The 15,447-nt window shown below is 36.9% G+C and overlaps 1 protein-coding gene across 4 annotated transcripts in view; it reads left to right on the top strand.

Moving 5' to 3' along the window:
* The window catches only part of LOC116468483 (cytochrome b5 reductase 4), a 117,109-nt gene that overhangs the window by 72,389 nt on the left and 29,273 nt on the right, over positions 1 to 15,447 (top strand). For 3 of the 4 annotated variants that reach the window (XM_058434810.1, XM_032152103.2, XM_032152094.2), the window contains exons 10-12: positions 240 to 362; positions 10,401 to 10,541; positions 12,063 to 12,215. In XM_058434810.1, the coding sequence (XP_058290793.1) occupies positions 240 to 362; positions 10,401 to 10,541; positions 12,063 to 12,215 (417 nt within the window). The remainder of the gene's footprint in view (positions 1 to 239; positions 363 to 10,400; positions 10,542 to 12,062; positions 12,216 to 15,447) is intronic. The other variant, XM_032152108.2, reaches the window with a different exon arrangement.

The raw sequence follows: 15,447 nt of genomic DNA, 5'->3' as shown, positions 1-15,447 counted from the left end.
TGGCCCTTAATAAATTAGTTTGAAAGAAATTAATCTGAATCTATTAATAAAATAAAACATATAAGGATAAACAATTATGATTGTGATTGAATATGTAAACAAAATCTTATTTATCCCACTAATAATCAGTACCATTCATATTAGATCAGGGCACTTGTACTATTTGAGAAATACTGGTTTTAAAATAAAATCTTGTATTTAGTATCGGTGAACACAAATGGAATTTATCTTCTTTTCAGTGCGGGTTGTTGAGAGTGTGGGAAAAATAGAGATTGTTCTAAAAAAAAAAGAGAATACTTCTTGGGACTTTCTTGGCCATCCCCTGAAGAATCATAATTCACTTATTCCAAGGAAAGATACAGGTATGCTGTGTTCTTTTGTTATGTTAATTTCACATTGATGAAATTGTTGTTAGTTGTACCGTTGTACCAGAGTTTGGAAGGCTGCTTTGAAATGAGCCGAAGGGTCCTTGTATCTACCGCTAGGAAGTTCGAAAGGGACAATGTGTCTGTTGTCCTGCTTTTTTTTCCCATAGAAGTTAAATTTCAGACTCTACTGTCTAATGTTTAGGCATAGTAAAGTCAATACGTAATGATACCTGAGTGAAGAAGCCTACTTGTGCTTAGACTGTTGATCAACCATTTACTCTTTCAGGTCCCCTTTTGTGAAAGATGCAAAAACAAGTTTAAGTTTATGCTTTGTATGTCTGCTTGATATTTTTCCTATTGAGGAAGACATGTTTACTATTTTTCTTCTTAATTAAACTAGTTTCTCAGTTTACTTCTTGTGTTAGTCTCTTCTCACATTGCTATAAAGAAATACCTGAGACTGGATAATTTATAAAGAAAAGAGGTTAATTGGCTCACAGTTCCACAGGCTGTATAGGAAGCATGGTCCTGGCATTTGCTTCGTTTCTGGGGAGGACCCAGGAAACTTACAATCATAGCAGAAGGTGAATGGAAAACAGGCACATCTTACATGGCTGGAGAAGGAGGAGGAGAGAGATGGGGGAGTTGCTACACACTTTTAAACAACCAGATCTTGTGTAAACTCTGTCATGAGAACACCACCAAGAGGGTGGTCCTAAACCATTCATGAAGGATCCGCCCCCATGCTCCAGTCACCTCCAACTAGGCCCTACCTCCAACACTGGGGATTACAATTCAACCTAAGATTTGGATGGGGACACAGATCCAAACCATATCTTTTCTAAAAGATGATACCATTCATTTCTTTTCATTTTTAAAAAGCTTCTTATCTAAGTTTAACATATATATAGAAAAGGGTGCATATTAGAAGTGCTCTACTTGATGATATTTTGCAAAATGAACATATCCTATATTTTCTTTTTGGAAATTGGTAGTATTTGCTCCTTGTTCTAAGTGTTTTGGAATTTTGCAATGATGTGCCAGAACATGGATGATTTTTCATCCTTCATGCTGGGTATACATTTTTTGTGCTAATCTTTTCAATATGGAAACTTACGATCTTCAGTTCTTGGAAAGTATTATTGGTTTTTCTTCTGCCCATAGTCTGTTTTACTTTGTACATATTGAACTTCCTTAACTATTCTTCTAATTGTCTTATCTTTTCTCTCTTATTTTCAGTTTTGTCCTTTTGTTCTACTTTCTGCAAGATGTCTTCAGATGTGTCTTCTAGCTCTTCTATTGAGTTACTCATTTCTACTCATATTTTTAACTTCTATAACTCCTTTGATTTATTTTCCTTTGTTTTAGCATCCTATTCTTATTAGCTTATCTTTTAAAGAATGGTAATGTTTTCTTCTCACTGCATAACTTGTGTGTCCCTCAGGTTTGTTGTTGTTCGTTTGTTATGGTGTCTTTAATATTAAATGCTTTCTTTGAATGTTTCCTAATCTTTTACTATCTGCTCATATTTCAGGGTGGGACTGTAAAACTAATTGGAAACTGTGCATGTGGGTGTGGCTTGTCAACGGTTATATTCACTATATGGCTGGAACATTTCTTTGGGAAAAGTCCAATGCCAAGAGTCCCTAGAGTGAACAATCTCCTACCTTGTACCCAGCATTTCAGAAGCCATGTGGGAAAGAAGGCTGGGCCTAGCTTCTGGTATATCTGTAAGCGTCACTTAATTTTTTCTTTCTTTCTTTTTTTTTTTTTCCCTTAGAACGTTATATTAGTTTGCTAGGACTGCAGTAACAAACTACTACAGACTGAGTGTCTTTGGGAGAGTTGGTCTCTTCTGAGACTTCTTCCCTTCGCTTGTAGATGGCCTTTTTTCCTGTTTCTTTAGATGGTCTTCCTTCTGTATGTCTGTGTCCTAATGTCCTCTTTATAAAAATACCAGTCACAATGAATTAGAGCCAACTTAATTACCTTTTAAATGAAGACCCCACTTCCAAATATCATCACATTCTGAGGTGTTGGGGGTTATGACTTCAACGTATGTATTTGGTGAGGGGACACAATTCAGTCTATAGCATAGACCCAATCCAAAGACCCCTTGTTTACCCTCTAGAGTGCAAACTTCTTATATTTTGCTCATGTGGGGAAGTGTCAGTCATGTGGCTGTGCTAAGTAGGGGAGGACTTCAAGGGGATGGGAAGACCCATCCAACCTTCTTAAATGAACTTGTATTGAGAAAGTAATTTTAATTCTACCTTGATTCTGATGCCAGAGGTACTTGGTCCTGCCAGTTTCTGAGCCTTAAAGGAATTTTGTATTATAAGCGTGTTAGTTCTTGGCTTTCTCCACTTCTGGCTTAGCATTCATCTGTCTTGGGTCTGTTGAGTCATTTACCAGTCTTCTCTCTGCCTTGTCAGCTCCTAAAGTTTGTTGCTTTTGTCTCTGGTTTCCATTCTTTCTGTCTGTGTGGGCTTATGCCTTAAAAATCAAACACACATACAAAAACCCTCTTTGTTGTTATTTTAGGGGATTCAGAAGGAACTAACTGCATGTATTCAGTTTATCTTCTTTAAATATATAAAATTATCATATATAATTTATTGCATGAGATAGGAAAATACAAACTTTTTCCTAGTCTTACCGCTCCACTCAGAACACTAAAGTGTGAGATTTCTTCTCACCAACAACCAATTCTACAGCAAACTGTCTGTCCTACAATTTAACTCAAGTCTGATACATCCTGGAGTTCAGGGCAGACCCCACAGGTTAAGGGCTTAGTCCCACAAGACTGCCCCCTACTTCACATGCCAGTTGCAAATTCCAGGTTGTGATCTATGCTTCTGACCAGCCACCTATAAATGAGTGTTATCACAGCCTCCTTTTTGGGTTCAAAAATTTGCTAGGATGCCTCACAGAACTCAGGGAAACATTTAAGTTTATCATTTTACTATAAAGGATATTACAAAGGGTACAGATAAATAGCTGGATGGAAGAAATGCATAGGGAAAATATATGAAAAGGGGCACAGAGCTTCCATGACCTCAGTGATTGCATCCCACTCCAAATATTTTCATGTGTTCAGCTTTCCACAAACTCTTCAAACCATGTCGTTTTGGGTTTTTGTGTGGGCTTTATTACATAGGTGTGATTGATTACCTCGTTGACCATTGGTGAGCAGCTCAACTTTCAGCCTGTCCTGTCCTCAGAGATCTAGGAAGGGGGCTGCTGGTTCCAATCCTTTAATCACATGGTTGGTTTCCCAGGCAGACAGGTCCCATCTTGAGGCTATCCAGGAGCCCACCAGGAGTCTCCCCATTAGAAAAAAAGATGCTCCTATCACCCAGGAAATCTCAGGGATTTAGGAATTCTGTTTAAGACACTTATAGTACTTAGGAAATTACAAAAAGTTTTAGGAGCTCAATGTCAGGAACCGGGTTAAAGACCAAATATTAGAATAGAAGATTCTTTTAATGTCTCTGTTTACAAGGATTTTAGGAGTTCTGTGTCAGGAACCAGGGACACAGACCAGTAAGTATTTCTTTTTAATTCACAACTATGAAAATATATTTGTAGATAATTTTCAGAAAAGTATGAGGCAGCCTTATTTTGAGTACACCTTGTGTGTAGGAGACTGTTGTAGGCACTGGAATGAAACAGAATATGGGAAATTTAGTTTCCCAGGTGGAAGATAGAAAATAAGCAAACATGAAATTGAAGAATACTTTTATAAGGAAACAGGCCGACGAGGACAAGTTATACAGTACAAATTAAACATGTTTTGTGGTAGCCCCAAGTGAATAGACGTAGATGAATTTGGTCTTGAATGACTGCCTCAAGGAAGTGCATTTGAAGCAGTATTTTCAAAGTGAGGTCCATGGCTTTCAGAAAAAAACAAAACAAAAACTATATGGGACTTTCCAGGTAGAGCCACAGATCATTAGTGCTTGCATATTGTGCCAGGCACTTTGCTGGGTGTAGAGAGAGAAAAATGTAAGTGGCATATATAGGAAAGTTTAAATGGGTTAATTTTACCAGAGCAAGAAGTCTGAATTTTTTGGTATGAGGTAAGGAGAGAGGACATAGAGAAATGATAGTGTGATGTAGCAGATCAGAAAAGAATAGAAAAGGGACAATGGAAATTAAAAGGTATTTTTAGAGTGAAGTCTCTTTCCCTGAAGTTATCTGACTTATCTAGTGATTGAAAAACCATAGCAAACCAGGTAAAAGCCAAGTCCAAGAAATAAGTGCTACTGAGAACCTGGGCTGACCTCCATTTGGAAATACTAGTTAGAACGACCACATTCAGATAGTCTCAGTAATTTCTTGAGGCTTTCCATGAATTCTTTTATTTCTGCTGTAAATTTTTCCTTGAATCCTGAAACACCATAAAAAAAGAAAGGTTTAGCTTTCTTGGTTGAAGTGGGAGCTATAGTGTGTTTTTCAGTGAAGGTTTTCCACTTTGGAAAATGACTTGGAGTTTAGGAGATATTTTTGTTTATTTCACTGCATTAGCAAAGATAATTTCATCTTTCTCTTTTCTCCTCCTTAAATCATGACAAAAACTGTAGGTTATTTTATTCACTAGCAAAGCCGAATGCTTACATCAGCAAAGTGTTATAATTAACTGCTGTGAGTAGCCTTAAAGATTTACAGCCGATTGTGTGGTTCCTAGATTTTCAATATGTATTGCGGTAATTATTGACTTTATGATAATAGTATGCTGGCTCCATCTTACTAGTTTCTTAGCTGAAAGAATTTGTTTGAAAACAAGCGTATAAGTTGAAAAACTTTTAATATAATGTTTTGTCATGTCAAATCTAGAATATACTTACATGAAGGATTCATATATCAGAACGTCAATCAGAGAACATCAATCAGAGAAGAGAAACTTTCATTTTTTGCCTCCCATCCAAATATAATAGGTCAATATTTTAAATTGTATGAATTGAACCAATATAATTTATAAGTGTGATGCTTCCAATTAATTTTTTTATTCCCGGAAATGAAGATTATGAGTGAGTAGCTCTGGGGGGTGTGTGGGAGAAAGAGGCAGGGGGAGAGAAAGCTATAGAGAAAGAGATGGCTGAGGAACTTCTCTATTAGGGGTCAGAAATCAATAGATAATTGAATTGCTATTTCTATACCCAAGGTAACATTAGCATTTATCTTAATTGATATTGTCTTTAATATGGAGTCTTGGATCACCAAACAAAGGTAATTTTAAAGATATGCCAACAAATAACCCAGTCAATTAGTTTTAGGAAACAAGATTAAAAAAAAAAATTGCCTCACAATTGATATGTGAACAGCCACTTACAGGCATGTGTTGGAGATGTTGTGGGTTGGGTTCCAGACCATCGCAATAGAGTATCACAATAAGGCAAGTCACACAATTTTTTTGGTTTCCCAGTGCATGTAAAAGTTATATTTACGTTATACTTTAGTCTGTTAAGTACACAATAGCATTATGTCTAAAAAACGACTTATACATTTTAATTAAAAAAACAATATATTACTAAAAGATGCTAACAGTTATCTGAGTCTTCAGTGAATCCTCATCTTTTTGCTGGTGGAGAGTCTTGCGTCAATGCTGATGATTGGTGACTGGTTAGGGTGGTGGTTGCTAAAGGTTGGGGTAGCTGTGGCAACTTCTTAAGAGAAAATGAAGTTTGCCCACATCGATTGACCCTTTCTTTCACGAAAGATTTCTCTGATAGCATTTTATTCACAGTAGAACTGCTTTCGAAATTGGAGTCAGTCCTCTCAAACGCTGGTGCTGTTTTATCAATTAAGTTTATGTATCATTCTAAATTCTCTGTTGTCGTTTCAACAACATTTCACAGCATCTTTGCCAGGAGTAGATTCCATCTCAAGAACCCACATTTTTTGCTCATCCCTAAGAAGCAACTGCTCATCTGTTCCAAGTTTTATCATGAGATTGCAGCAATTCAGTCACATCTTCAGGCTCCACTTCTAATTCTAGTTCTCTTGCTGTATTTCCACCACATCGGCAGTTACTTCCTCCACTTAAGTCTTGAACCCTTCAAAGCCATCCGTGAGAACTGGAATCACCTTCCAAATTCCTATTAATGTTGCTATTTTGACTGCCTCCCATAAATCTCAGATGTTCTTAATGGCATCTAGAATGGTGAAACTTCTACATTTGAAGCCCACTGTTGAAACTTACTATTTGGGAAAAAAAAAAAAAAATTCCTTTCAAATTGTTATCATTCATTGACAGTGCACCTAGTCACCCAAGAACTCTGGTGGAGATATCTATCATGAAGATGGCTTCTTTCCTTAAACCTCTTAAACCAACTTCTAGCTTCTAACTTTTCTTCTGTAGCTTCCTCACCTCTCTCAGCCCTCCTAGAATTGAAAAGAGGTAGGACCTTGCTCTGGACCAGGTTTTTGGCTTAAGGGAGTATTCTGGCTGGTTTCATCTGTCCAGACCACTCAGACTTTCTACATATCAGCAATAAGGCTATTTTGCTTTCTTATCAGATCATTCATGTGCTCACTGAAGTAGGACTTTTAATTTCCTTCGAGAGCTTTTCCATTGCATCCACGACTTGGCTATAGTGATTGGCTACTAATAATTACTAGTCATGTTCTCGAACTTTTTAAACAAGGCCTACTGAGTTGGGACAAGAAACCCTAATAGCTTCTTACTCCATCCCACATCTTTTCTAGCTGCCCTGAGATGTCGGACAGGCTTTTTAACTTCTATAAGCTTCTGTTTCCAGCATGGAAAATAGGAGTAACTAAGTGCTTCAAAAGTGCAAGAAAAGCCAATTGAAGGCAGTGTGGACTCCTAGTGCAGTCTTCTCTTTCTCTTCTATCTCCCATTGAAGACTTTACCTGTGTTTTCTATTTTGGCCTTGTGAAATTCTATTTTTTAAACCGGAAAATACAATTTCTTTTTAACATTAAGAAAAAAGTATGCCCAAATAGTCTTATTATCCTCAGTATTTCAGCTGTACCCTGAGTATCTGAATATTAATTGTATGTATTTAATTCAAATAAGTTAGGTGTTTGGGGTAGTAATGTTTCTGTCTTATGTTTTTGTTTTACTGTGTTTATTTTCAGTTTCTCATTTTTTAGTATAATTGCGTGTGCTTAGAAAGCCAAAAAGCAGACAGTTAAATAATGGCATTGTGCAGATTGAAGTAGTCAATGACATCTGGTTTATACTTCTTTTTTGTTTATATATATATATAAAATTATTTAAGTTTTAGGGTACATGCGTACAACGTGCAGGTTTGTTACATGTGTATACATGTGCCATGTTGGTGTGCTGCACCCATTAACTCATCATTTACATTAGGTATATCTCCTAATGCTATCCCTCCCCCCTCCCCTCACCCCACAACAGGCCCCGGTGTGTGATGTTCCCCTTCTTGTGTCCAAGTGTTCTCATTGTTCAATTCCCACCTATGAGTGAGAACATGTGGTGTTTGGTTTTTTGTCCTTGAGATAGTTTGCTGAGAATGATGGTATACTTTTTTTTTCTTATCTTATATACTGCAGTTCCCATCTGCCTGTGCTATCTTTCTCCTTGATGCAATTGAAAGATGAAAACTTTCTTAAATCTTTCTTAAAATCCTTGCAACCTATAGTTAGGATGTTCTTTTGAAATTATAGTCAGGCTTCTATGGGTAGAACATTGAAATTATCTTAGTAGTGTTAAATAACAAGAATACTGTGTCAACTCCCTAGCAAGGAAAGTCAGTAAATCACTGTAACCCAGGATTTCGTTGTGTTTTAAATATCACTGAAGAGTTGCACGGTTACTATAGCAAACTTTTCTAGCAAATGCTAGAGTAGAAATTGTCAATGCAGAAGGTGAGCATTCTCATACAGCTGTAAAGTTCAAGATGATATGCACTAGATTTTATTAGAAGAAAACAACACTGTGGTCCTTAGACCTGCGTAAGAGGGGCACCTGCCCTGGGTTCCACACTTGGAGAGCCCCACGTGACTGTCTCCAGCCACACCCCTCCCACAAGGTGAGAAGTATTGCAAGGCCACGAAGTATCCACCTGGAGCTCATCCTCTTTCTTTCAACTTCACCCTGTATGTATCTAGAACCATGGAATTCCCTGCCCAAATGACCCCAAATCTACTTCTATCCAAGGAGTGGCCAGGGCTGTTTATGTGAAAAGCTAGTGCATGAGCTTGAGCCTGTGTGTTAATGTGTCCACACCCATTTAAGCCCCTACTCATTGTCAGACAGAGCCAAGGATGAGAAGACAAGGGGGACAGGCAGTGGGAGTGCAGGTCTCATTCCTCTGCCATCTCACTGATACTTTGAGGAGTTTAAGAATCCCGAATTTGAACCTAGCCTTCTAGGACCTTGTGAAGGTATATATTTCAAGATATAGCATAGAACATACTTTGACAGTTATTTGTCTGATTTATAACTGTTAAATATTTATACATATATAGTATGTGGGTCTCTAGTTGTATTCTTACTGTGGGTTCCAGAAAGGGTCTGGAGAAAGAAATAAAGAGATCATTTGCACCTTCATGTCTCCTTGTGCATGGGCCTATGTCCTTTGACCCTTTGGTTAGTCCAGTGTTTGTTAGGCCTTCCGGGATAACTTTAGGGTGGGCTCTTAACCGTAATCTGGTCCAAGCCTGTGCCCTAGCACTAGAGTGAGGTGACCTCTAGTGATACTCCAAGGTCTTTGCATAAAGCGATGTAGTCTAAGCTTATATACTTACTGCTACCATGATAGCAGGCGGAAAATTGAGTGACTGATCTGTCGGGAGCAAAAGGGAGAAGGGAAGTTGGATTCACTTGTGACTAAAATGATTTCTTAGGATTATAGGTGAATTTTAGTTTTCTACTAAGCATTGATTATTAGCTGTTGGCCCTTCACTTTCTAAGATCTGGAGAAAATATTTCTGCACCTACTTGAATATTTTTAGGTTAAAAAAAGAGAATAACTAGAGTAAGAAATATATTATCAGGGTTTATTCATTTACATCTCTGTAAATACTATTTTATGAGAGAGGAAATAAAAAGTTAATATCTTCACGTTATTCTGATATGCTATTTATGTTCAAAAATAATTTACAAGTGAAAATCTTAATCCTTTCAGAACTTCTATAATAAATTCTTCTAATCCAAATGGTATTATTTCCTCTGTATACAAACAATATTTTCTGAGCTTGGAATATTTCAAATTTCTCTAGTATTTGTAAAAATATTTGATTCCTTTTATCTATTTATATATTAGTACCATAATCCTATTCCTACCATCTTCAGCTTTTCACTTGAATTAATTTTCCAGATACCAAAACCTACACCTTTAAGCATAAAAGTTTTTGTTTTAATCATTTTTGATAGTTAAAATGTTCTCTAATCATGTATATAAAATACATACACATAAACATAGAGACACAAGAATGTATATCTTTCTTGCCTTTGTCAAAGAGATATTCTAAAATTGCTTAATAGTGCTACTGTTGTTAAGCCTTAAAGGCTTGAGTTTCAGGACTTTTCCATTGTGTAAGAAAAGATTTTAGAATGTGCGGTGGCTCATGCCTGTAATCTCAACACTTTGGGAAGCCAAGGTGGATGGATTGCTTGAGTCCAAGAGTTCGACACCAGCCTGGGCAACATAGTGAAACCCCATCTCTTAAAAAAAAAAAAAAAAAAAAAAAAAAGACTTTAGAATGTAAATTTATTCATTATCAAATAAAATTAGGTTATTTTTTAGAACATAATGGTTTAACATGCTATAATAACAGATATGAGGAAATAACACTCATTAAGTTCATTTTTCAAGTTATAGAAGTATTTGCAGGTCTTGGTCAACACATATCTCAGAAAATAAAATGGAAAAATTAACCTTAAAATATTGGTTAATTTTTTAAATGTATAGGCATTTTAGTGAAATTGAAGCTTTCTAGAAAACAGAAGCTGAGTATGTGCTTTCTCTTAGTGGTTTAGTATTACTTCTTATTTATTTATGTGTCAGTAAGAGAAAATGAATCACTTTTTAGGTTTGTACTACAGAAAGTGCCAGTTAATTTCCAAGGAAGATGTTACTCATGATACGAGGCTTTTCTGTTTGACGCTGCCACCAAGCACTCATCTTCAGGTGCCCATTGGGCAACATGTTTACCTCAAGCTACCTATTACAGGTAAGGTGAATAGAGGCTTTGGGACACACTTTCTTCTTTTATAAGCAGTTCAAAATCAGTACTATTCTCTCTAGAAAACAACCATTTTAAGTTATTAATAAATGTTTTCAGGCAGCTAGATTTAGTGATAGTCAGAATCTAGGTTTGTGACTGCAACGTGTCCTACATGTTGGAACTATAGCTGTACCACATTATCATATGGAACAAAGATATTGCCAGTAGTTTAGACAGATGATTCCACCAGCATTGTAATTTATTACTAACAAAACCCTAAAGGAAAGAGATGAGAGACTGCACAAATAGTCCTCCATGAAGACAACTGCTAGAAGCTCATACTGGTGTCTCTTAGTAGCTACTTAGGGTTGTATCATTTATGAAGTTCAATCTATAAAATTTAAAATGAGTGAATGATTGAAAATGATTTTATTATATGTGCTACCAGTATAAGAAGCTCTGTAAATGTATAAATATGAATTCTTTTTTCTTTCATTTTCATCCTAAATTTACCTCACTTGTTTTGAATACCCTTCTTATTGACGTCCAACATTTTCTTGGCCTTTTGAAGCTGCAAATAGTAAAATTCTCCTGTCAGCTGTAGTGTTTCCGGCAATCGTCTAAAATGTTACCAGCTAGGTCTCAGAAGATATGATATATTATGATGAGGCACTGTTAAGGTTTTCTGTTTTTCATCACTAATGGCTGGTTTTCTGTTTTTCATCACTAATGGCTGGTTTTCTCTTTTTCATCACTAATGCCTGGTTACCTAATTCAAGAGCTGGTATCTTCTCCAGTTATTGCCAATGCATTTTAATTTATATATGTATTTTGTATACATGAAGGAGCCATGCATGAAATTTTTGGTCTTTCAAACATGCGATGATTCTTCTCTTTGGAATTTGGCTACCTAAAATAAAATGAGTTCTTACTTATTTAACTCTTTAAGAAAATAATATATTCCTAGAAGTAGCTGGATTAACATTCTTTTTATTCAGTTTCCAAAGTAATATGTAATATGTTAAAATATTAAAACAATTTAAAGTACATAAAGTAAAAAGTGAAATGTCTTCCTTTTTCTCCCCCAAATGATCCCATTGGTCATCAGTAACCATTTTTTAAAATTTGGCGTATAATTAAAATTATTAGGTAGATACTTTTTTTTTTACATCTCCATGGTAAACTTTTGATGCCATTTTTGTTGTGGCCCATTACAAAGTTTATTTGCTGGTGGAATAGATGGTTGTCTAAAATTATTACCATATATTTCTATTAAATTAGATTATACATCATAAAAACAGATTGTTTATATTATGGGTACAGTATTGGTTTGTGAAAATTGTTTCGGCACACATAGGCTTGGGGTATATATACTATATACATATAGAAAAATCATTAGAATTATATACCCATTAGGTATATAATTTTAAATATATACTGATAGTGTCAAAATTTGGATGTTTCATCTTCATTGAGATTTTTGGATTTTTAGAATTTAATTATTTTGCTGTGATTTTTTTTTTCTAGGTACAGAAATAGTAAAGCCATATACACCTGTATCTGGTTCCTTACTCTCAGAGTTCAAGGAACCAGTTCTTCCCAACAATAAATACATCTACTTTTTGGTAAAAATCTATCCCACTGGACTCTTCACACCAGAGCTTGATCGTCTTCAGATTGGTTAGTATTTTTACATTTTTTTAACCTCATTTGTGCTCTAGATTGGATCAAATTGCCCTCTAGTTATCTCCATGCAGGCGTCTGTCAGTTATCTTTAACTCAACGTGTCTGCAACCAAAGCTATCTTCTCCTTGTCCTACCCAGCATGGCCATACTCCATATTCCTTATTTTTATTATTTGCAGCATCTCTGTTCATCCTTGATCCAATCTGGAAACTCGAGTTGGCCTTGATTCTTCCCACTTTCTCTCTCCCAGTCCAGTCAGCCGCTAAGTTCTTTTGAGTCTACATCTCAGTGACTTTTTCAGCTACCTCTTCTGCCACTGTCTTATAGTAAGCCTTCATCATATCTTCGTTGGCTTCTGTTTTCTCACAACTGACCCTAGCTGCTTTGCAGCATTGAAACCTCTGATGGGTCCCCATTATCTGTACTACATGACCTACAAAGACTTTGATAATCTCTCCAGCTTCATCTCTTGCTATACAAAAATACTTGTGCTACTCAGAGTTCCACAGATTTGTCATCCTCATTCACAGGTACATGCAGTTGCCACACCCAAGATGCCCATCAACCTTTTCTTTACCTGTCAAGTGCTTTTTTAAAAAGACCCAAACATGGGCTGGGTGCGGTGGCTCACGCCTGTAATCCCAGCACTTTGGGAGGCTGAGGTGGGCAGATCACTTGAGGTTGGGAGTTCAAGACCAGCCTGGCCAACATGGGGAAACTCCGTTTCTACTAAAAATACAAAAATTAGCCGGGTACGATGGCAGGCGCCTGTAATCCCAGCTAGTTGGGAGGCTGAGGCAGGAGAATCGCTTAAACCTGGGAGGCAGAGGTTGCAGTGAGCCGAGATCATGCCACTGTATTCCAGCCTGGGCAACAGAGCGAGACTCTGTCTCAAAAAAAAATAGTAAAAAATAAAAGTAAATAAAAAGACCCAAACAGAATATCACTTTATGGAGCCCTCCTCTTCCCCTGAAACCCTCAACAACTAACAGTTTGTTCATAGCTCTATTATAAGAATAAATATATTTCTTCATTATAAGACTTTGAGTTTAAGAGCAGAAATTGTCTTACTTATCTTTGTATTTCCACTACCTGGCATTGCAGTTGGTACATAATAGGCTGTCAGTAAATGTGCTTTGTTTTTTTGTTTGTTTGTTTTATTTTTGAGATGGTCTGCTGCCCAGGCTGGAGTGCAGTGGCTCAATCTCAGCTCACTGCAACCTCTGCCTCCTGGGTTCAAGTGATTCTTCTGCCTCAGCCTCCCAAGTAGCTGGGATTACAGGCACACACCACCACGCTGGCTAATATTTGTATTTTTAGTAGAGATGAGGTTTCACTGTGTTGGCCAGGCTGGTCTCGAACTCCTAACCTTAGGTGCTTGGCCCACCTCGGCCTCCCAAAGTGCTGGGATCACAGGTGTGAGCCACTGTGCCCAGCCAGTAAAGGTACTTTGAAAGAATGAATAAAGAACTATAATGAGATCTATTAAGATTTAAAAACTTCTCTTCTTGCTTCTGCTCCCTTTTGGTGTCTCTTCCTTTTTCTGTATTTTCTTTTCACTGCTTTTTACCTAATGGCAAAAGTGTTCCTCTTTCCAAGGCAGCATTAGCAATACATTGGGATACCAGTGAAGTGGATTACTAAAATTTGGAAATAAACAAAATTACATTACTTTCTGAAATGTAGTAGATATGATTCTGCTAATTATATCTACTTCACATAATAGATACAATTAGTCATCCTTGGTTACGTAAACCAAAATATTGTATATGAATTTGAACCTGAAGTATTTTGGAGTACGTACAAATCTAGTGAAGGTGACTATCACCTTGTGAAAGAAGGACTGACACAGGATTGTAATACAGTAAGTGGAAACTTAAGGAATGGTATTATAGCCTATTTACGGAGATTTTTGCGAACATAGCAGGGTGGAGAGTTGTCCTAGAGCGTGGAAAGGGAAAGCTCAAAGAACAAGAAGAAGTATTATTTCAACTTCATTTAGGGAGGCTCGACATGGCACAAATATTTGTGTCACTTAGAGAGTTGTACACTAAATGGATGAACCCATACAATTATCCATCTCTTTGTTTCAATCCCATGTTCACTAAGCAACATGATTTTGCATGATTAATTTGGCTTTCTATGTGTTCTGATACTGGAAACAAGATATCCCCAATGGGACCTGTAATGTTCAGGTCACTAGATACATGTAACCCCAGCTGTAAATCAATTGCCATTCTGGCATGTGTGCTTTAATCTCTTCTGAATTTGATTAGCATCAGTTATCCTACGTGAGTCTAATCAATTTTGTTAACATTGGAAAGACTGGGCTGTGGGTAAAAGTTACTAAGTTAATACTATCCTCTGAGGCTTCTTTAGTAAACAACTATCTGGCTTTCCTAAAGACACTCTAATTTTACGGTCTTTTTCAAACTATAGTGGGGAGCTTCTATTATTATTATTATTATTTTTTGAGACGGAGTTTTGCTCTTGTTGCCCAGGCTGGAGTGCAATGGCATCGCAATCTCGGCTCACTGCAACCTCCGCCTCCTGTGTTCAAGCGATTCTTCTGCCTCAGCCTCCCAAGTAGGTGGGATTACAGGCATGTGCCGCCATGCCTGGCTAATTTTTTGTATTTTTAGTAGAGATGGGGTTTCCCCCTGTTGGTCAGGCTGTTCTTGAAATCCCGACCTCAGGTGATCCACCTGCCTTGGCCTCCCCAAGTCCTGGGATTACAGGTGTGAGCCACCATGCGCAGCCCTATTTTCAAATACTTATTTCATCAACTACTGCAAGATTCTTACTATCCTGCAATGGAAAACAAAAGAAAAATTGTGAGCATCCAAGGATTTTAAAACAGTATTTTAAATCATTTAAAAATTATGGCACCTTTATTTTTCCTTTTTAAGATTACATTTCAAGTTTCTGAATCTAGTCCTAAAGGTAATTTTCTCATATGAATGGTACATGGTGATTATATCAATGGGGCTGTAGAAAATGGGCACTGATTTCTCAACTGTGTTGATTCTAGATTGGTAAGTGGCGTGCTCTAAGTATAGTTGACTGCATTTCTGATCTTGCTTTGTTTTTATGGGAATTAAACTCAGAACAGCCCTTCTTAATAGGTCTTTTCAAAAATTTGGTAGAAGAGAAGTTGGTGTGTTTATCAACATAAGATTTTAGAATGCATTTCTATTTCAGTTTTCTCTCCTACTAATCCTGTTAC

This window comes from Hylobates moloch, unplaced genomic scaffold (genome assembly GCF_009828535.3).
Source record: "Hylobates moloch isolate HMO894 unplaced genomic scaffold, HMol_V3 SCAFFOLD_2, whole genome shotgun sequence".
In the NCBI taxonomy this organism is placed as follows: domain Eukaryota; kingdom Metazoa; phylum Chordata; class Mammalia; order Primates; family Hylobatidae; genus Hylobates; species Hylobates moloch.
This window is presented reverse-complemented; position numbering and strand designations above follow the sequence as displayed.